General features: G+C 43.7%; 1 protein-coding gene across 1 annotated transcript in view; it reads left to right on the forward strand.

Annotated features, from left to right (window-relative positions):
* The window catches only part of LOC140207068 (NACHT, LRR and PYD domains-containing protein 3-like), a 37,297-nt gene extending 14,633 nt beyond the window's left edge, over positions 1 to 22,664 (forward strand). The window contains exons 8-12 of the mRNA XM_072275387.1: positions 15,512 to 17,249; positions 17,841 to 17,927; positions 18,083 to 18,253; positions 18,409 to 18,576; positions 18,741 to 22,664. Of these exons, the coding sequence (XP_072131488.1) occupies positions 15,512 to 17,249; positions 17,841 to 17,927; positions 18,083 to 18,253; positions 18,409 to 18,576; positions 18,741 to 18,828 (2,252 nt within the window). The 3' untranslated portion in view covers positions 18,829 to 22,664. The remainder of the gene's footprint in view (positions 1 to 15,511; positions 17,250 to 17,840; positions 17,928 to 18,082; positions 18,254 to 18,408; positions 18,577 to 18,740) is intronic.
* Positions 22,665 to 23,053: the final 389 nt, after the last annotated feature.

Below are 23,053 nucleotides of genomic sequence, written 5' to 3' on the forward strand. Positions count from 1 at the left end.
CTAATCCAGCTGTTGATTTTGCTGAAGCCTTCACTCCAGGCCCTGCTGCTCTGGGAATCCCCACACACCCCAGGCAGGCTCCTGATACACTGTATCATTCAGTCCAGGTGACTTTTCTATCTTCAGACCTTTCAGATCCTGAAGCACCTCCTTCGTACTTGCAGTCCATTCAATTCTGTTCACGGATGCTCTTTTCATTTTGTAATTCCGCTAGTGACTTCCATAGAGATTGCCTGGCATTTCCGTTTCACCCATTACTGCATAGACATCATTTTTCAGTGGTCCTATATCAACACTTTCCATTTTCCTTACTCTTTATATATCTGGGGAAAAAAAAAATTGTTATCCTCTCCTGTATTATTGACCATATCCTTCCATTTCTTGGACATTCATTTATATCCAGGACAATATATATCATAGTTGCCTCCGACACGACCCAGGCAGTGAATTCCAGGCACGCACCACTCTGTGAAAAGCTACCCACAAGTGCTGTAAATTTACCCCATCTCACCTTAACCAAATGCCCTCTGGTATTAGACACCAGTCATATGTGGGAAAAAAAACAAAATACAGGCCATCTACCCAAACTCTTATCTCTCAAACTTGTACACCTCTGTCAGATCTCTATTCTAACCCCAGAGTAAAGAAACTAAGTCTATCAAACTTCACTTGTCTCACATGCCACCGAATCCAGGCAACGTCTTGATGAAACTGTTCTGCACCCTCTCCAATCATTGCTAGAGCTGGACAATCAGAAGTGAATACAATACTCCTGATGCACCCTAAGACTTAGGAACAGAATTAAACCATTCGACTCAGTGAATTTGCTCCACAATTCCTCTCAACCCCATTATGCAGCCTTCTCCCAGTAAACGTTGACCATTTTCCTAATCAGGAACATTTTAAATATACCCAATGACTTGTCTTCATCAGCTGTCTATGACAATAATTTCACAGATTCACCACCCGCCAGTGGAAGAAATTTCTCCCAGTGTGAGTCCCCGCCAGCCAGGACAATTCACCACAGTTCCCAAGCATGTTAATTTTCTGTATAAGCCTCCCATGTGGGACGTTGTCAACACCTGACTAATATCCAAGTAGACAATATCAATGTGTAATTTCATCTATCACACCTGGAAGAACTCAATCAAGTTAGCAAGAAACACACATCAAAGTTGCTGGCGAACGCAGCAGGCCAGGCAGCATCTCTAGGAAGAGGTACAGTCGATGTTTCGAGCCGAGACCCTTCGTCAGGATGAACTGAAGGAAAAGTTAGTAAGAGATTTGGAAGTGGGAGGGGCAGGGGGAGATCCAAAATGATAGGAGAAGACAGGAGCGGGAGGGATGGAGCGAAGAGCTGGACAGGTGATTGGCAAAAGGGATATGAGAGAATCATGGGACAGGAGGCCCAGGGAGAAGGAAAAGGGGGAGGGGGGAAAACCCAGAGGATGGGCAAGGGGTATATTCAGAGGGACAGAGGGAGAAAAAGGAGAGTGAGAGAAAGAATGTGTGTATATAAATAAATAATGGATGGGGTACGAGGGGAAGGTGGGGCATTAGCAGAAGTTTGAGAAATCAATGTTCATGCCATCAGGTTGGAGGCTACCCAGACGGAATATAAGGTGTTGTTCCTCCAACCTGAGTGTGGCTTCATCTTTACAGTAGAGGAGGCCGTGGATAGACATGTCAGAATGGGAATGGGATGTAGAATTAAAATGTGTGGCCACTGGGAGATCCTGCTTTCTCTGGCGAACAGAGCGTAGGTGTTCAGCAAAGCGGTCTCCTAGTCTGTGTCGGGTCTCGCCAATATATAGAAGGCCACATCGGGAGCACCGGACGCAGTATATCACCCCAGCCGACTCACAGGTGAAGTGTCGCCTCACCTGGAAGGACTGTCTGGGGCCCTGAATGGTAGAGAGGGAGGAAGTGTAAGGGCATGTGTAGCACTTGTTCCACTTAGAAGGATAAGTGCCAGTAGGGAGATCAGTGGGGAGGGATGGGGGGGACGAATGGACAAGGGAGTTGCGTAGGGAGTGATCCCTGCGGAAAGCAGAGAGGGCGGGGAGGGAAAGATGTGCTTAGTGGTGGGATCCCGTTGGAGGTGGCGGAAGTTACGGAGAATAATATGTTGGGCCCAGAGGCTGGTGGGGTGGTAGGTGAGGACCAGGGGAACCCTATTCCTAGTGGGGTGGCAGAAGGATGGAGTGAGAGCAGATGTGCGTGAAATAGGGGAGATGCGTTTGAGAGCAGAGTTGATGGTGGAGGAAGGGAAGCCCCTTTCTTTAAAAAAGGAGGACATCTCCCTCGTCTCAGAATGAAAAGCCTCATCCTGACAGGAGATGCAGCGGAGACGGAGGAATTGCGAAAAGGGGATGGCATTTTTGCAAGAGACAGGGTGAGAAGAGGAATAGTCCAGATAGCTGTGAGAGTCAGTAGGCTTATAGCAGACATCAGTGGATAAGCTGTCTCCAGAGGTAGAGACAGAGAGATCTAGAAAGGGGAGGGAGGTGTCGGAAATGGACCAGGTAAACTTGAGGGCAGGGTGAAAGTTGGAGGCAAAGTTAATGAAGTCAACGAGCTCAGCATGCGTGCAGGAAGCAGCGCCAATGCAGTCGTCGATGTAGCGAAGGAAAAGTGGAGGACAGATACCAGAATAGTCACGGAACATAGATTGTTCCACAAACCCAACAAAAAGGCAGGCATAGCTAGGACCCATACGAGTGCCCATAGCTACACCTTTAGTTTGGAGGAAGTGGGAGGAGCCAAAGGAGAAATTATTAAGAGTAAGGACTAATTCCGCTAGACGGAGCAGAGTGGTGGTAGAGGGGAACTGATTAGGTCTGGAATCCAAGAAGAAGCGGAGAGCATTGAGACCTGCCTGATGGGGGATGGAAGTATATAGAGACTGGACATCCATGGTGAAAATGAAGTGGTGGGGGCCAGGGAACTTAAAATCATCGAAAAGTTTAAGAGCGTGAGAAGTGTCACGAACATAGGTAGGAAGGGATTGAACAAGGGGTGATAAAACAGTGTCGAGGTATGCAGAAATGAGTTCGGTGGGGCAGGAGCAAGCTGAGACAATAGGTCGGCCAGGACAGGCAGGTTTGTGGATCTTGGGTAGGAGGTAGAAACGGGAAGTGCGGGGTGTGGGAACTATAAGGTTGGGAGCAGTGGATGGGAGATCCCCTGAGCGGATAAAGTCGGTGATGGTATGGGAGACAATGGCCTGGTGCTCCTTAGTGGGGTCATGATTGAGGGGTAAATAAGAGGAGGTATCTGCGAGTTGTCGCTGTGCCTCGGCAAGGTAGAGGTCAGTACGCCAGACTACAACAGCACCCCCCTTATCGGCGGGTTTAATAATAAGGTTAGGATTAGTGCGGAGGGAGTGGACAGCAGAGCGTTCGGAAGGAGTGAGGTCGGAATGGGGACAAGGTGCGGTGAAGTCGAGATGGTTGATGTCCCATCGGCAGTTAGCAATAAAGAGATCCAGAGCAGGCAGAAGACCAGAGCGGGGTGTCCATGAAGAGGAGGAGGTTTGAAGACGGGAGAAGGGGTCATCGGTGGGAGTGGAAGAGTCTTGCTGAAGAAGTAGGCTCGGAGACGGAGACGGCGGAAGAAAAGTTCCGCATCGTGGCGAACACGGAACTCGCTGAGGTGTGGGCGAAGGGGGACAAAGGTGAGGCCCTTACTGAGAACAGAGCGTTCTGCCTCCGACAGTTGAAGGTCGGAGGGGATGGTAAAGACCCGGCACGGATGAGAGCTGGGATCAGAGGGGGGAGGGGGGAGGCTGGGGGTGTCAATGGAGAGGGGAGGGTTGGGGTGAGAGGAAGATGGAGCCTCCGAGGGCCCAGGAGTTGACGGTGGGATCTGAGGAAGACGGGGCTGCGGAGTGGTGGTGGGAGAAGGGGAGACGGGAGTCACAACAGCAGCACATAAAGACCTGGCCTGGAGTTCAGGGCTGGAGTCGACTCCCGTCTCCCCTTCCCCCACCACCACTCTGCAACCTTATATATAAAATTGTAGCATCGTGCATCTCATAGCTAATGACCACTCACTTAGATAACCACAATATGCTGACAGAAGAGTGGAAAGATACCGTTAGGGTATGAACGGATTTAAGGAACAACTGATAATAGATTACGTAATTCTATAGCAAGCCCTGGGGAAAGCAGAATTCTTTCAATGTTATATTGCCTATCAAAAACCATTTCATTCTATCTCTTGCAAGGTTAAGAGAAGTTCCTAATACATACAAGATGCATGCAATCTCTGCAACATCTAATGAGACAGTGACGTACAATAATCTCCCCATTAACAACCACAAAGGAGCAAACACCATTATCAAAATAAATGGAGCCATTTTCCAGAGTCTGGCTTTAAACCCACTGTAATTTAGTGAAGTGGACAACAATCGGGTATCAAATCAGAACAAAAAAAACTAATTATACCTTGTCACAGCTATACAGGAATGATTTGAAATTAGTTACTCTTGCATCAGTAAAGCTAAAACAATCAATTCAAATAATGGCACTAACTTCCCAAGAAAAAAACATGAACTGTAGACTTGAAAAGTACAGAAAAATAACATAAAGGAATATGCAATAGAACCAGTAGAATATAAAACAGAGCATCAGGATGCAATACAACCGAAGGATGAATGTGAAACATATATTTAGGATATCTACAAGCAAAGAAAAGAGATCATCGTGTGATAAAAGAAAATCTTTCAACACAATTTACTTCAAGGCTCAAGAAAATCTGCCAAACAGAGCTGAACAGTAAAACTATAACAAAGGTACTAAACACTCCCTATGCCCATATTGATAAGTCTTTTGGTATAATATCCTGGTCTGAAACAGATCTGGAAAATATGGGGAAAAAAAAATAAGAACTTAAATAGCAATTTTTAGAAAATACCATGTGCACTCGAGTGCACTTAGATTAACCCAAACTAGGACACTATGAGGAAGAAGAATAAGAGATCTAAAAAAAAATTACAGAACAGTCAGATAAAAGTTCTCAGAATCAGGTTTTAATATCACTGACAAATATTGGGAAAATTGTCTGCACAATTACAGTATGGTGTGTGTGGTGAGCGTGTATATATGTATACAATTGTAGAAAGAGAATTAATCAGTCTGATGGCCTGGTGGAAGAAGCTGTCACGGAGCCTGTTGGTCCTGACTTTTATGCTGCGGTACCGCTTCCCGGATGGTTGCACCTGGAACAGTTTGTGGTTGGAGTGACTTGTGTCCCCAATGATCCTTTGGGCCCTTTTTACACTCCTGTCTCTGTAAATGACCTGAATACTGGGAAGTTCACAACTTCAAATCCACTGGGCGGTCCACACCACTCTCTGCAGGGTCCTACAATTGAGGGAAGTACAGTTCCCATACCAGGCAGTGATGCAGACAGTCAGAATACTCTCAATTGTGCCCCTGCAGAAAGTCCTTAGGATTTGGAGACCCCTCCCGAACTTCCTCAATCATCTGAGGTGAAAGGGGTTCTGTTGTGCCTTTTTCACCACACAGCCGGTAAGTACAGACCACGTGAGATTCTCGGTGATGTGTGTGCTGAGGAACTTAAATCTGTTCACTCTCTCAACCCCAGATCCATTGATGTCAATAAGAGTCAGCCTGTCTCCATTCCTCCTGTCGTCCACAACCAGGTCAGGGTGATGACTTCTCTATAGGCTGCCTTTTTATTATTTGAGTTTAGACTAATCAATGTAGTGTCACCAAAAGATTGCAGCTGTGGGTGGCAGCACAGTCATGGGTATACAGACAGTAAAGGAGGGGGATTAGGACACAGCCCTGAGGGGCATCTGTGTTTAGGGTCAGAGGTGAGGGAGCCCACTCTTACCACCTGCCGGCAATCTGACGGGAAGTTCGCGATCCAGCTGCACAAGGTAAGGACTCTGAGCTTCTTGTCAAGCCTGGAGGGAATGATGGTGTTGAATGCTGAACTGAGGTTCAAGGACATAAGCATCATTCTTCTCCAGATGTGTAAGGACTGTGTGTAGAGCTGTGGTTATTGCATCATCTTTTGATCGGTTGTGTCGGTAGATGAATTGTGGAGGGTCCAGTGTGGGTAGTAGCAAGCTTCAGATGTAGTCCTTGACCGGGCTCTCAAAGCATTTGCTTATTATTGAGGTGAGTGCCACCGGACGTCAGTAGACATGTTACCTTGGTCTTTTAGGTAGGGACAATGGGGGATGATTTGAAGCAGGAGGACATTCTACACTGGGAGAGGGAGAGATAAAAAATATCTGTAAACACACCTGCCAGTTCTGCCGTGCACATCCTGAGTACCTGCCCCGGGATGCCGTCTGGTCCCGCAGTCTTGCAACTGTCCACTCATTGGAAACACCTGTGAACTTCAGCCTCAGAGATAACCAAGGTGCAGGTCGCTTTGGAGGCTCTCCTCGGAGGTTCAGTGTTGGCGATATCAAACCGAGCGTAAAAAAGATCTAGCTGCTCTGGGAGAGAGGCAGCAATGTTGGCAACACCACTGCGCTTAGCTTTTAAGTCTGCAGTGGTGTACAGACCTTGCGGCGTGTGTTCTTGCTGGAGAGTTGTGCCTGTATTGTCGTTTCGCTGCCTCGATGATTTTCTTTTCTTTTTAAATCTTTTTATTAATTTTCAAAATTATAAACACAGTAACAAAGTTCATACAAAGAGATTGGAATAATCTTAATAAGCATATACAAAAAGGATTTAAGTAACATAGGTATAATAGACTTCCAAACTCATAATGAAATTAGTCATAAAGAAAAAAAGAAAAAAAACCCAAAAGAAAAAGAAAAAAAACAAAAAGGAACAGAGCTAGACCAGTACAGGTTTGCCCCGCCATCCGAAGGTAGAGCGTTCCTATGAAATGGTTCACAAGCCGAGATGTTGTAAAGCGAAGAAGCAATTACCGTTTATTTATATGGGAAAATTTTGTGAGCGTTCGCAGACCCAAAAATAACCTACCAAATCATGCCATATAACACATAAAACCTAAAATAATAGTAACATATAGTAAAAGCAGGAATGATATGATAAATACACAGCCTATATAAAGTAGAAATAATGTATGTACAGTGTAGTATCACTTACCAGAATTGGTTCAGCGCCGAGCAGACTGATGATGGTGTTAGACTGAGTCGTTGGAGTTTGGGTGGTGCAGTGGCCCCCCCCCCCCCACCCTCCAGGCCGCTGAGCGATACATTGCCGCGAAGAACGCAGGGGTCCAGCGGTAGCCAGGAGGTACACAGCATATCTTTAAGAAAAAAGCCAAAACAAACTTGCTAATTAATTAGGTGCCATCCGTAATTGTCGGCCCAGATCAGTGCCAATTTCCGATTGCGTCGTCTCTGATCTGGGCCGACAATTACGTGTCGTCGGCACCTAATTAATTAGCATGTTTATTTCGGCTTTTTTCTTAAAGATGTGCTGTGTGCCTCCCGGCTACCGTTGCATTTTCCATGAGTCGGTATCTGTCGGTGGCCTGGGGGTTGGGGTGGTGGGACACTGGGGTGTCATCTCGTTGCCTGTTTCCATTAGAGCAGGCAGCACATCTTCTCCTATGACTGCCTGCCTCGATGTCGAAGATCAAGGTTCGTCGTCTGCTGTGGCTGATGTGGAGGCTTGCTTGACTGCTGAGCCTTGTGTATTTTTCTATCACACAGTTCTTTAATAAGGACTCAAACCATCCTGCAAATATCCCCTAAACCGACGTACCCTTTCAAAATTAAAGTTGTACTTTATCATTACTCATTCGGTTTCAACTGTTATCCTTTTTTCTTCCAATTGTATCAGCTCTTCATTTGTCAGTTCTTGGTGATGGGATGCCAAAACGTCTTCAACATCATCTTTGTCAACTTCCACAAGCCAAACTCACGTTGTCCTTATTTCATTCACCACGATCAAAACGCTTAATTATGTCTAGTTTTACCGTATGTAACACCCTTACGAGTTCTTTCAGGCTTTTCCGATACCATAGAACTCATCTTGCAAACAGCTGCTCACAGGCTCGTGTTTAAGCAATGCCGGCGAGAATCCAGGGGAGAGCAGCTGCTCGGGGCGCGCTGCCTTTTATCGTGCACTGATTTTTTTGCGCGCTGAATTTTTTTTCGTAACAGTGAAAACACCTTCTGAAAGCGAAAATAGGGTACTAATGTAGGTCTTTCGTAACAGTGAGGTTTCGTAAAGCGGACGTTCGAAAAGCGGGGGACACCTGTATCTTGAATCAGACACGTTCAGTAATGTCATCAACTCCGCTCCTCTATTCATATAATTTAAGTTAATAAAAAAAAATTCAGAAAGGTCAAATTACATCATATGAAAATGTTGCATATAAGGTTTCCAAGTTTCTTCAAATTTAACCGAAGGATCAAAAATATCACTTCTAATTTTTTCTAAATTTAAACTTAATATAGTTTGAGCGAACCATTGGAATGTAGTAGGAGCATTGGTTTCCTTCCAGTTCAACAAAATAGACCATCTGGCCATTAACGTAACAAATGCTATCACCCGACAGGCTGAAGAAGACAAACATCTATGTTCTAACATTGGCAATCCAAAAATTGCCGTAATAGGGTGGGGTTTTAAATCAAAACATAGAACTGTAGAAATAATATCAAAAATATCTTTCCAATATTTTTCCAAAAGAGGACAGGACCAAAACATATGAATTAAAGAAGCCATCTCAGAGTGACATCTATCACAAGTAGGGTTTATATGGGAATGAAAATGGGCTAATTTATCTTTGGACATATGGGCTCTATGTACTACTTTAAATTGTGTTAATGTATGTTTATGTATTATGTATAGAAGAAGTGCTAACTAATTGAAAAATTTTATCCCTTTTCTCTATAGGTAGACAAAGTTGAAGTTCTCTTTCCCATTCATTTTTAATTTTATCAGATATACCTGGCTGTAATTTCATAACTATATCATAGATAATAGCTACTAATCCCTTCTGAAAAGGATTTAAACCTAAAATTTTATCAATAATATCAGTAGGATTTGAAGTCGGAAAGGTAGGCAACGTAGTATTTAAAACATTTCTTATTTGTAAGTATCTAAGAAAATGGAATCTAAGCAAATCAAATTTCTTAGATAACTGCTCAAAAGATATAAAACAGCTATCCAGAAATAAGTCACAAAAGCGTATTATACCTTTCGTTTTCCATATCAAAAAGGCTTGGTCCAAAACTGAGGGTTGAAAAAAGAAATTAGATACAATAGGACTTGATAACATAAATTCATTCAGGCCAAAAAATTTACGAAATTGAAACCATATTCTCAATGTATGTTTAATTATAGGGTTAAACATTTGTTTATTCAATTTAGATGGTAGAAAAGGAAGTGAAGTTCCTAAAATGGAAGCTAAAGAGAACCCTTGTACGGAGTGGCCTTCAAGGTTTACCCAATGTGGGCTTGGAGTTGTATTCCAATCTTGCGTCCAAAATATTAAATATCGAATATTAATTGCCCAATAATAAAATCTTAGGTTGGACAATGCCAAACCACCCTCTTTCTTGGATTTCTGGAAGTATTTTTTACGTAATCTGGGACTTTTGTTTTGCCATATGTAAGAGGAAATTTTAGAATCAATAGTATCAAAAAAGGATTTAGGAATAAAAATTGGTATCGTTTGAAATAAATATAAAAACTTAGGTAAAATAATCATTTTAATAGCATTGATTCAGCCAATCAATGATAGAGACAATGGGGACCACTTAGTGATCAGTTGTTTAACCTGATTAATTAATGGTGAAAGGTTGAAATGGAATAGATCCTTATGTCTCTTAGTAATTTTAACTCCTAGATAAGTAAAATAGTCAGTGGTCACTCTAAATGGAGAATTTCTGTAAATGGGAACCTGCATATTTAATGGAAAAGTTCACTCTCACCTAGGTTCAGTTTCTAACCAGAAAAACTACTAAACTGAGCAAGTAAAGTTAATACTGCCGGAATAGATTTTCCTGGGTTAGAAATATATTACGGTAGATCATCTGCATATTGTGATAATTTATGAGTCTCATTTCCACGGGTAATGCCAAATATATTAGGGGAGTCACGAATAGCAATAGCTAGCGGTTCCAAAGCGATATCAAATAGTAGTGGACTAAGAGGGCAACCCTGCCTAGTACCACGGAATAGATGAAAAAGAGTGAATCTTTGATTATTAGTAAATACTGAAGCCAAAGGGGTGAAATATATTAGTTTAATTCAAGATATAAATATAGAACTAAAATTAAAATTCTCAAGGGTGTTAAATAAATATCTCCATTCAACTCTGTCAAAAGCTTTCTCAGCATCCAATCAGATAACACATTCTGGAATTCTGGGTGAAGGCGTATAAACAATATTCATTAATCTCCTAATATTAAAAGAAGAGTAAGGATTTTAAATAAATGCAGTCTGATCAGCAGAAATAATTTGAGGTAATACATTCTCCAATCTCATTGCCAATATTTTAGGAAAAAATGTTAGAATCCACATTCAGCAAGGATATAGGCCTATAAGATGCACATTCAGTAGGATCCTTATCTTTTTTAAGAATTAGGGAAATAGAAGCTCGATAAAAAGATTGTGGTAATTTACCTATAGATACTGCATCCCTAAAAACTCTACATAGCCAAGGAGTCAGTATAGTAGAGAATTTTTTTTAAAAATTCTACTGTATATCCATCTGGGTCAGGTGCTTTACCTGAGTTCATCAAAAAAATAGTGTTCTTTATTTCCTCTACTGTAATAGGTACATCTAGTTTTGACCGTTCATTAGATGATAATTTTGGAATATTCAATTTCTTAAAAAATCCATGCATTATAGTAGAGTCATCAGGAAATTCTGATTGATATAAGGAGGTATAAAATTCTTGAAAGGATTTATTAATCTAGTCATGGTCAACTGTCAAAGTGCCATCTTGTTTACAAATCTTAAGAATCTGTCATTTAACCGAGACTGATTTCAATTGATCAGCCAATAGTTTCCCAGTTTTATCACCATGTATATAGAATTGACTCTTAGTTTTGATTAATTGACTTTCAATTAAAGATGATGATAAGAGATTATGTTCCATTTGAAGTTCAGCTCTCTGTTTATAAAGTTCCTGATTAGGGGCTATAGAATATTTCTTGTCAATTTCTTTAATCTTGTCAACCAGTTTAAGTATTTCATTATTAGTTCACCTTTTTAATCCAGCAGTATATGAAATGATTTGTCCACAAATATATGCTTTAAAAGTATCCCATAATGTCCCACTGGAAATATCCTCCGTAGAATTCATTGTAAAGAAAAAAATAATCTGTTCCTCAATAAACTTGACAAAATCCGAGTCTTGAAGTAAAGTGGTATTAAATCGCTATTATCTAGAATTAGTAAATGTATCCCTTAAGTTAATAAATAATTTCAACGGTGCATGGTCAGAAACAGCAATAGAATCATATTCGCAACCAGTAACGAGAAATTAGTCGAGAGTCGATTTAAAAAAAATAGTCAATTCTTGAATAATGCTGATATACATGTGAAAAAATATGAGAACTCTTTCTCATTTGGATGTAAGAATCTCCAAATTTCTGAGATACCAGAGTCGGTCATAAAAGAGTTAATAAGGGTAGCCAATTTGTTCGGAAGTACTTGATTGCACTTGGATCTATCCATCAAAGGATTTAAACAACAATTGAAATCTCCACCCATAATCAGCATATTGTCATTTAAATTAGGAAGCGATGTGAAGAGATTCTTAAAAAATCAGGAAAGTCAACATTTGGGGCATAAACATTAAGCATAACAACTGTTTTGTTAAATAACAAACCAGTAATTTACAAAAATCTGCCATTCGGATCTGAAATCGTCTCATAGTGCAGAAACGAAATTGACGGATCTATAAAAATAGAAATGCCTTTTACTTTAGCCTGTGAATTCGATTAATACTGTTGGTCCTTCCAGAATCTAAAAAAACGCTGATTATCCTCTTTCCGGACATGAGTTTCTTGTACAAAAATAATATGAGCATTCATCCTATGGAATACTTAAAACATTTTCTTCCGTTTAATTGGGTGGTTTAAACCACTTGTGTTCCAAGAAACCAAATTAATAATCTTATCCATCGTAACGAGCTCGAGCACAAGGTATGTAAAGGGTTGACCAGAGTACAGACTCATGACCCCGGAAGAGGGAAAAAGGTCCAAAGAGGAACCGGAAGTTACGGCGTTTCGGACATTTTAGTAGTTTCAGGTCAGCCTGTTTAAAAAGCAAAAATGAATTAAAAATAAAAACAAGAATACCACCCTCCTCCCACAAAAACTCAGAAAAAAGCCAGACAGTGGCCAGTGCTAAATCTAAAGCTAATCCTAACCCCATTTTTCCAGAAGGCAACCCAAGAGAAATATGTTTATCAAAAGAAATACCACCCATATTCAAAAAAGTTTTAAAAAAAATAGCCATAACGGTAAGAAAAAGCTTACAGCGATTAGAAGCATCGAATAGTTCCTTCTTACTCATATTTCAAAGAACATCAAATGTCAGATCATATTACTATATTAATTCTCCATATATAAATGATTGGAAGTGACGTTAGAAACAGAAAGGATTCTGGGAAGAAGAAGAAAACAATCCACCATCTTAAAATATAATACTCCAGTAACATTTCAGAAAGAAAACAAGCCTTAAAATTGTAATTAAATAACTTTCAAAAAATTATAGAGTAAGATATACAAGATCACTAACAGAAAAGCATAATATCATTTAACAGTATAAAGTGTACCTACACTGCAAGATCAAGGGGAAAAACCCTCGAACTATACAAATCAAAGACGAGAGAGAAAAAAAATGATACATTAATTAATTCTCCGCAGAGGGCGGCAGATTGTTGAGAAAACTTTGGGCTTCCATCGGATTTTTAAACAGGCGGTGCGAGTTGTCCAGCATAACCACTCTCAAACGGGCTGGAAACAGTAGCGCTATTTTATAGACCCGACGATAAAGTTCTGCCATCTGTGGTTTAAAAGCCATCCGTTTTTTCAGTACATCTTGGCTGTAATCGACAATCCTGAACTTGAATTCTTGAAATTGGATCATACCTTTCTTTCGAGCAGCTCGAATAATTCATTCCTTGTCATGAACATATTGAAACCGAATGATGATTGGTCTCGGTCTGGCCAAATTCTCCGGATTAAAATGAAAAGTACGATGCACACGATCTAGTAGTGGGGGCTCCTCCAATATATCGGAACCAAACACTTCCATTAGCAACTTAGAAAAATCTTTGGTAGGATCTCCCGACTCAACATCTTCAGGAAAACCGATTATTCGCAAATTCTGTCGTCGGGAGCAATTTTCAAGATCAATAGTCTTAGCTTGATGACGTTCCAGCTGCTGAGTTACCGAAGTTAACCATTTTTCAAAAGCTTCAATTTTTCGATCCCTTTTGCAGCCATCTTGATCTAGTTCAGAGATCCTAACTTGTTGTTGATCGATTTCACGTCTGAGTAATCTGGAATCTTCCTGCATCAACTTCAACACTCCTTCAATTAGGGTGAGTCTTTGATTAACTGTTTCATCTGGAAGTTCCTTCATTACTTCCGTAGTTATCGGAACTTCCTTCGATGTTCCAGGATCACCATTTTTCTTCCCGTTCCTGCCGGGACCTTTCCCTTCTTTAACTTCTCGTGCTCTGGTATTCATTTTCAGTGAGTGAAAGTCACAGTTCAATGACATAAATGTGACATAAATCGTTTAGTGTGGGAATAGTTGAAGTAAGTAAGAGTGGTTACGTGTAAAAAAGTAAAGGGTATGGAGCAATGCCAAAGTACAGCTCACTCCAAGGGCTCCCTGCTGCATTTTGATGATTTTGCTGCATTTCTTGAGCTCCTTCTAATTACCGGCAATGTAAGCTGTCTGCCGCGTGTTAAGTGCTGTTCGCACGGAACTGTTAATCCAGGGTTTCTGGTTTGGGTGGACCGTGACTGATATCTGGGGAACAACACCCTCAATACACTTCCGGATTAAGCTCTTGAACCCTTCCCTGAAGATCCTTTGGCCTTATTGTCTGCCTGCACTGCATTTCCTTGGCAACTGCAATACTGTTTCCCTGAACTATCCTGTTCTGTTTTGCCTTGTGCAACCTCTATGCACTGATGTGATGAAATGATCTATTTGGATCGCATGCAGAAAAGTTACCATTGTACCTCGGTACATTTGACAATAATAAATCAATTTACCGATTTATTGTTGTCAATTATGCAGTGACCCTTGATTGCTTCAGATTGTTATACCGTGGGGTGGTGATGGGGATAAGCCCCCATGACCTATTAAATTCTCCCAATAGCGTCCGAATCAAATACCCTCTGTCAACCAAGTCCAGCTCCTGGCCTTCATGTGTGGCTTAGCTACTAAGCCCGGTGGAAGCATTTCATCCGAGAGCAGACAGGGCAAAGGCGGGTTACTGGGCCTTACAACTAGTCGCTTCGGGCAGCTGGGTTTCGTCAGACACGATTGGCATCTCATCCAGGGGAAGGAAAACTCTGATCTCAATCCTCCACTGCCTTGCAACTCTATCCCTCATGGGAGTAAACCCACAGGCAAAAACCTAGAGCTGGAGCTCCTAAGGCAGACTTATGTTGTGATCAGCGCAAACTGGCTACTCCTGTGATGCTTCTGGTCCCAAGCTGTATCAGTCTCTGCCGTTCCTTTGTCTTCATCAGATGCATGGAAGAGGGGAGAACGCTACATGGGCAACAGCTGGCTCTCCATATCGCAGTGTCCTGGCTCCCGTATCGAGTCAGCTGGGAGGTAACATCCATGGTCGACCCTGACAGGCGGAGACCTCATAAGACAGTTCCACACACCCCACTGCCAGACTGATCAGTAGCAGTTGCCAAGACTTCACCGCCCTCTCCCAGAAACACGACGTACATCACTGACACATTTGTTGTCTCTTCCATTCACAGAGACTCCATCTGTCCACCGCTCCTCCATCTTTGAAATCGAAAGTAAACAATTTTCTTTCTTGTCTTTCCGATGAGCTGTCGATCCGAAACCTCACTGTGATTCTCTCCACAGATGCTGCCCGACTTGAGTATTTCCCGCATATTCTGCTCCTGTTTAGATACAAGAGCAGTGGACACCTGTGACTCCCCAGTGTACAGATTTGCCAAAACGCACAGTGTCCTGCTCTCCATATTTCCACACCAGATCAACATTAACATCGTCTGTTAATGTTACAAACAACGCTTTAAATGTAGTGAAATGTTGTTGTAATAGAAGTGCAATAGGATATCAGGGGGATGCTCAGCTTCACAAGTCAGTAGTACCAGAATATGAGGGTTGGGCATTTTCTGGGATATCCATCGCTGTCAGTTCTGGTGTCCGTGAACAGAGTTTTACTTTCTATCCCAATATCCATGGAAGCATTCAATTACTTCATGTAATCTCAAGCACTGAATGTTGAATTTATAAAATTCTTTGTCAGATGAGCCATTTAACACTTTGACAATGTTCTCTGTTCCCATGGAAGATGTTCAACAGAAACACAAGGAGACTCTGCGGGCACAAACTGAGACACTGAGAGTGAACACGATCCTGATGAGGGAGAAGGTGAAGGTTTTCCAGCTGGTTGATCGATACGCTGAGCTCACGGTCATTTCTACTGTTCGAGATCGACGATTAGTGGAACATGAGCTGCTAGCAAGAGGCAGAGACCACGAGGAGTGGAGAGAGAAACATCTCCGCGGAGAGCTGGAAAAAATCCGGACTGATCAGTTATTCCAGAGCAGCTTTTCCCGGAGTAAATCCAAATCTGGGAGTTCAGCAGCAGTGGCCGGAGTCGCGGGGATCGGGAAAACAACAATGGTACAAAAGATTGTTTATGACTGGGCCACAGGGAAAATATACCAACAATTCCAGTTTGTCTTCAGTTTCAAATTCAGGGATTTAAACTCCATTAACTGCAGAGTAAACCTGAGGGAACTGATTTTGGATCAGTATCCTTACTTTGGGAATTTCCTGAGAGAGGTCTGGAAGAACCCAGAGGGATTGCTGTTTATATTCGATGGTTTGGATGAATTCAAGCACAGAATCGATTTTGCTGACGGTCGGAGAGATACAGAACCCAAGCACCAGTGCCCAGATCCTGAATTCAAATGCAGGGTGTCTGACATTGTGTACAGTTTAATCCAGCACAAACTGCTCCCAGGGTGTTCGGTGCTGGTGACCACCCGCCCCACTGCATTACACTTACTGGAAAAGGCAGAGATCAGTGTCTGTGCTGAAATCCTGGGATTTGTTGGTGAGGAACGGAAGGAATATTTCATCAGGCATTTTGAAGATCAGGCAGTGGCAGTAGCTGTTTTCAAACATGTGAAGGAGAACGAGATCCTGTACACCATGAGCTACAACCCCTCCTACTGCTGGATCCTCGCTCTGGCACTGGGACCCTTCTTCACACAAAGAGTCAGGGACCCGCAGCGAGTTCCCAAGACCATCACCCAACTGTTCTCCTACTATATTTACAACATCCTGAAAAACCACGGCCGTGAGATTGAGAACCCCCGTGATGTGTTACTCAGGGTTGGTCAGATGGCCTACAGAGGAGTGTCCGAGAAGAAGATTGTGTTTACAGATGGAGATTTGATCAACTACAATCTGCAGCCTTCCCAGTTCCTGTCCGGGTTTTTGATGGAGCTTTTGGAGAGAGAGAATTCTGCCCGATGTGTGGTGTACACATTCCCACACCTCACCATCCAAGAGTTTGTAGCTGCAGTCGCACAATTCCTGAATCCACATCCTGGGAATATCCTCAAATTCCTCACTAAAGCCCACAACACGACAGATGGGCGATTTGAGATATTTCTCCGTTTTGTTGCTGGTCTCTCTTCCCCAATGACAGCTCGAGGCCTGGAGGAGTTTCTGGGTCCATTTCCTCATCAAACAACCTGCCGGGTGATTGACTGGGTGAAGGAGGAGGTTAAACGCCAGAGTGGAAACACGTGGAGTGAAGCTGGTAAAAGGAGCCTCCTGAACACATTGCACTACCTGTTTGAGTCTCAGAATCGTGGGCTGGCTCAGGCCGCACTGGGATCTGTGGAAACACTTTCATTCGATGGAATGACACTGACCCCGATTGACTGCGCGGTCCTGTCTCATGCCATCGGACTCTGTGACACAATAAAACAGCTTGAACTGAACAACTGCCACATTCAATGTGAAGGAATTCAGCGGCTGGGACCTGGGCTGCACAAGTGCCAGGAGTTGAGGTAACTTTATTTATCTCTCACTCTGAACTCTGAAACTGTTCCATTGTGTTGTTTCAACGTAAAAGAATTTGGGTGAAACTGTAGTAAATCAGATTGTGAAGAATTGGGACAAATGACCAGAGGATCGGTCAGTAATTCCCAAGGACGGGAGGGTTCATCTTATTGGATTATCTTTTCCCATTGGTATCCTCCTTTGGGACCTCTCCCTCATCCCCCGTCCTCCTGTGTGATCTCTCTTCCCCATTCTTCCTATCCCTTTCCTCAGGTGGGGTCTTGTCCACTATCTCCCATAAATAAATCTTCCTCACTGTGGCCCTGCCCCTTCCGATGCTCTCAAGTCAGGAACACTTTTCTAACCATCAGGGAATGAGACAGAATATGTGGAGTTTACAGGGTCACACCAACAGACTAAATTACTGACATTCAGTGAACATCCTGGAGCTGGGCAGTGAGGGACATTGACACTGATGGGAACTCCGATCAGTGACTTACTGAAGGGCTTAATGTTCCCTGAAATATCCATGTGAGAGAAATTCCCTCAGACTCTCTGGTTGAATTACTTTGTTCATCAATTTGTCTGTTTGTGTTTAGACTTGGGGAGAATGACCTGAGAGATTCAGGAGTGAAACTGGTCTCTGCGGCTCTGAGGAACCCGGTGTGTAAAATAGAGAAACTGCGGTAAGTACCAGACTGTGGGAGATTGTGTTTACAGTCACTGGGTGTCTGACACTGAACGTTAATATGATCAGTAATTGTGTTACTGACAAACACTGGGGATTTGTACTGAATCCTGTCTCTCTGTGTCCTTCACCCTCACTCTCTCTCATTTCCAGGCTGGAGAGAGTCGGTCTCACAGATTCTGGTGCCGAGGATCTCGTCTTCTCTATCAGTACAAACCCATCACTGACGGAGCTGAACCTGAGTGAGAATGAACTGGGAGATTCAGGAGTGAAACTTTTGTCTGCGGCTCTGAGGAACTCGGAGTGTAAAATACAGAAACTGTGGTAAGTACCAGACTGTGGGAGTTTGTGTTTACAGTCACTGGGTGTCTGACATTGAACATAAATGTGATCAGTAAGTGTGTTACTGATAAACACTGGGGATTTGTACCGTCTCCTGTCTCTCTGTGTCCTTCACCCTCACTCTCTCTTATCTCCAGGTTGGACAGTGTCAGTCTCACAGATTCTGGTGCTGAGGATCTCGTCTCTACTCTCAGAACAAACCTGTCGCTGACGGAGTTGAGGCTGGGATGGAACTTGCTGACAGACCGATCTGTCCCCGATCTCCGCTGCCTCATACTGAACCAACCGAGTCTGAAGCGGATTCAGTGAGTGTTTGTGTTAATGTTCAATGTGATAAAATATCAGCGGATCCTCGGGTTTTCTAGTGATATTTGTCTGTGATTGTTGTTGAAACATTAACCCCAGTCCCCTGTTTCTGACACTGTTGTGTAATCTGTTTATTTCATCTTTATTCTTCGATCTGTTTCAGGCTTGTGAAGAATCGGTTCAGTGAGACCGGGAAGAAGGAGCTGAGATCTCTGCAAGAACCCAGACCCGGACTGACAGTGATCCTGTGAACATCTGAATGTGTGAACCTCCCCGCCCGCGGGATGGGGATATTTTGGCCGATTCCCTGCCCTCCCCTTTAATGGCCACGCGCCTGATGTAATTCCCAACGGTTCTAATGGAACTGACACCAGCCTCGTGCTCTGTGACACCGGAAGCGATCCTGCAGTGTCTTATTTCCACCTGTTGTCCGCTGATGCAGCTTCCGCCAGATGTGCAGGTTCGAGATTCCCCCACGTGAAACCCCGGGGAATAACTCAGACAGGAAGATCCTGAGGATGGCGGGTTTCAGTCTGGGACACCAGTGTCCCGGGGTGGGATTATCCCGGGAGAGACCTAACCAGTTCCCCTCTACCACCACATTGCTCCATCTAGCAGAATTAGTCCTTACTCTTAATAATTTCTCCTTTGGCACCTCCCACTTCCTCCAAACTAGAGGTGTAGCTATCGGCACCCGTATGGGTCCTAGCTATGCCTGCCTTTTTGTTGGCTTTGTGGAACAATTTATGTTTCAAACCTATTCTGGTATCTGTCCCCCACTTTTCCTTCGCTACATTGATGACTGCATTGGCGCTGCTTCCTGCACGCATGCTGAGCTCGTTGACTTTATTAACTTTGCCTCCAACTTTCATCCTGCCCTCAAGTTTACCTGGTCCATTTCCGACACATCCCTCTCCTTTCTAGATCTTTCTGTCTCTGTCTCTGGAGCCAGCTTGTCCACTGATGTCTACTATAAGCCTACTGACTCTCACAGCTATCTGGACTATTCCTCTTCTCACCATCTCTTGCAAAAATGCCATCCCCTTCTCGCAATTCCTCCGTCTCCGCCACATCTGCTCTCAGGATGAGGCTTTTCATTCCAGGAGGAGGGAGATGTCCTCCTTTTTTAAAGGAAAAGGCTTCCCTTCCTCCACTATCAACTCTGCTCTCAAACACATCTCCCCCATTTCACGTACATCTGCTCTCACTCCATCCTCCCACCACCCCACCAGTTAGAGTTAACCTGGCCCTCACCTACCACCCCACCAGCCTCCGGGTCCAACTTATAACTCTCCATAACTTCCAAAACCTCCAATGAGATCCCACCACTAAGCACACCTTTCCCTGCCCCCAGCTTTCTGCAGGGATCGCTCCCTATGCGACTCCCTTGTCCATTCGTCCCCACCAATCCCCCTCCTGGCACTTATCCTTGTAAGCGGAACAAGTGCTACACATGCCCTTACACTTCCTCCCTTACCACCATTCAGGGCCCCAGACAGTCCTTCCAGGTGAGGCAACACTTCTTCACCTGTGAGTCGGCTGGGGTGATATACTGCGTCCGGTGCTCCCGATGTGGCCTTCTATATATTGGCGACACCCGACGCAGACTGGGAGATCGTTTTGCTGAACACCTACGCTCTGTCCGCCAGAGAAAGCAGGATCTCCCAGTGGCCACACATTTTAATTCCACATCCCATTCCCATTCTGATATGTCAATCCACGGCCTCCTCTACTGTAAAGAGAAACCACACTCAGGTTGGAGGAACAACACCTTATATTCCGTCTGGGTAGCCTCCAACCTGATGGCATGAACATCGACTTCTCTAACTTCTGCTAAGGCCCCACCTCCCCCTCGTACCCCATCTGTTATTTATCTATTTATTTATTTATTTATTTATTTATATACATACATTCTTTTTCTCTCTCTGTCCTTCTGTCTATACCCCTTGCCCATCCTCTAGGTTCCCTTCCCCCCTTTTCTTTCTTCCCGGACCTCCTGTCCCATGATCCTCTCATATCCCCTTTGCCAATCACCTGTCCAGCTCTTGGCTCCATCCCCGCTCCTCCTGTCTTCTCCTATCATTTTGGATCTCCCCCTCCCCCTCCAACTTTCAAATCTCTTACTCACTCTTCCTTCAGTTAGTCCTGACGAAGGGTCTCGGCCTGAAACGTCGACTGTACCTCTTCCTAGAGATGCTGCCTGGCCTGCTGCGTTCAGCAGCAACTTCGATGTGTGTTGCTTGAAATTCCAGCATCTGCAGATTTCCTCATGTTTGACAGAATCCTTTTGCTCCCTTTGCTGAGGACGGTGTATTCGGCAGTCTGGCCAATATAATGATGTTAAATTGACCAATACCTCGGCAGTGACCCTGGATCTGCAGCGATCCCGGACACGGCCCTGAAGTGTGATTTTATAATCATCAGTTCCCCGATGCAGAGTGACAGTGAGAAACGTAGCTGATTATTCAATCTGTCACCCGGGTCAGTGTGACTGTCAGTGAGTCGGGAACAGCTTATTTATTCCTGCACGTCAGCAGCTCACACATTGTTTAATTTACATTTGTCCTGATGAAATCAATAAACCGCTGTAACTTCCTGTCTTGGAGTCAGACTCGAGTCTCATTCGAGGAGAAACAGTGACCTGAGGATACTGCTGCCCCCACACACCCAGTGAACTGCAATAATGGGTCTGAGCTCCTCACACTGGTACAGCAGCTTCTCAGCTCCAGGCTGAGGGATGTCAGTCTGATAGTGTCTGGTCCCCAGGATCTCTTCACTCCTCATCCCCATCCAGGCTGATTACCGCTTCCTCGCACCCCCAGATATGAGCACTATTCTGACCCCCATGCTCTCTTACTCTCACAGACAAAAACGACAAAAGAGATAGGAAGGTCATATACTGTGTCATATCTGACCTGCGTCCACAAAGGTCGCGAACAAGAGAATGGAACAGAAGCAAACAGCATGGGGTGTCGGACAGAGTGAAGCTCCGTCTGTATCGTCCCATCAGTCTCACTCCAGGACGTTGAATTACAATATCCCTGTGTCAGACGCAGAGTGAAGCTCCCTCCACATTGTCACATCACCACTCACATGCTCAGACATTGAGTGAATCTCCCACCACAACATATTAGTTAACACTCCCTGGATCAGACACAGAGTGATGCTCCCTCCACACCATCCCAGCTCAGAATCCCTGGATTAGGCACAAAATGAATCTCCTTCCACATAGTATCATCACACTTACAGGATCAGACACAGAGAATTCCCTCCACATCATTCCATGATACACTCCGAGGGTCAGACATTGGGAAAAGCTTACACTGGGCCATACCATGACAAAAGTCCTGTGTCAGACACAGAGTGATGCTCCCTCACATCACATAGTCACAGGGTGAGAGACAGCGAATTCCCTCCACACCATCCCACGATACATCTCCATGGTCAGACCTTGAGAAAGTCTCACTTTGGGCTATCCGATTACAAATTTCTTGTGTCAGGCATAGTGAAGATCCCTCCACAGCGTCACATCACACACACACACACAGGGTCAGTCATTGAGATAACCTCCCACCACACCATCCCATCTCCTGTGGCCTGCTCCTGTTCCTGTTGTCTGTGTGTTTAAAGAAATGGAATAATCAGACCCTTGTTGGGCCTGCAGGCTGATCCAGTCGGTGTTGTAGGGACCAGTTGTTGGAGCCCAGTTGTTCCCAAACTGTGTCAACAATTTGGTTGAGGGACCAAATTCAACATTTCCGAGTCTGTTATTGATTCAAAATGAATATTTATATGTTCTCAATAATATAAAATGTATAATTATATATTGGTCATGACACAAAATTTATATTTATACCTTGTTAATGACACAAAATGTACAGTTATATATTGATCGTGACACAAAATTTATACCTTGATAATGACACAAAATGTATATTTCTGTATTGTTACTGGCAGAGTTTTGTATAATTGATTTTCCGTGTGTTATCTGAATGTACTTGCCAATAACGCTTCTACAAGTCAGTGTTTCTCTGTACCTGTACCTTCCCATATTTGTGCACTTGGCAATAAATTCAACAGGACCTGAGAGAAAACAATGAGATTTGAGCAGTGATGATCATAAGACCATATGACTATAAGACTTCGGAGCAGAATTAGGCCACCAGGCCGGTTGAGTCTGCTCCACCGTTCAATTATGGCTAACCCTTTTTATCTCCTCCTCAACCCCAGTTCCCAGCATTTTCCCCATAACGTTTGTTGTCATGTCCAAGCAAGAACCTATCAATCTCTGCCTTAAATACACCAGTGACATGGCCTCCACAGCTGCACGTGGAAGAAATTCCACAAATGCACCACCCTTTGGCTGAAGAAATTTATCTGCATCCCTGTTTTGAAAGGGCAGCCCTCTATCCTGAGTCTGTGCACGTTTATCCTAGTCTCTCCCACCATGGGAAACGTCCTTTCCACATCTACTCT

Source organism: Mobula birostris, chromosome 13, assembly GCF_030028105.1.
Source record: "Mobula birostris isolate sMobBir1 chromosome 13, sMobBir1.hap1, whole genome shotgun sequence".
In the NCBI taxonomy this organism is placed as follows: Eukaryota; Metazoa; Chordata; class Chondrichthyes; order Myliobatiformes; family Myliobatidae; genus Mobula; species Mobula birostris.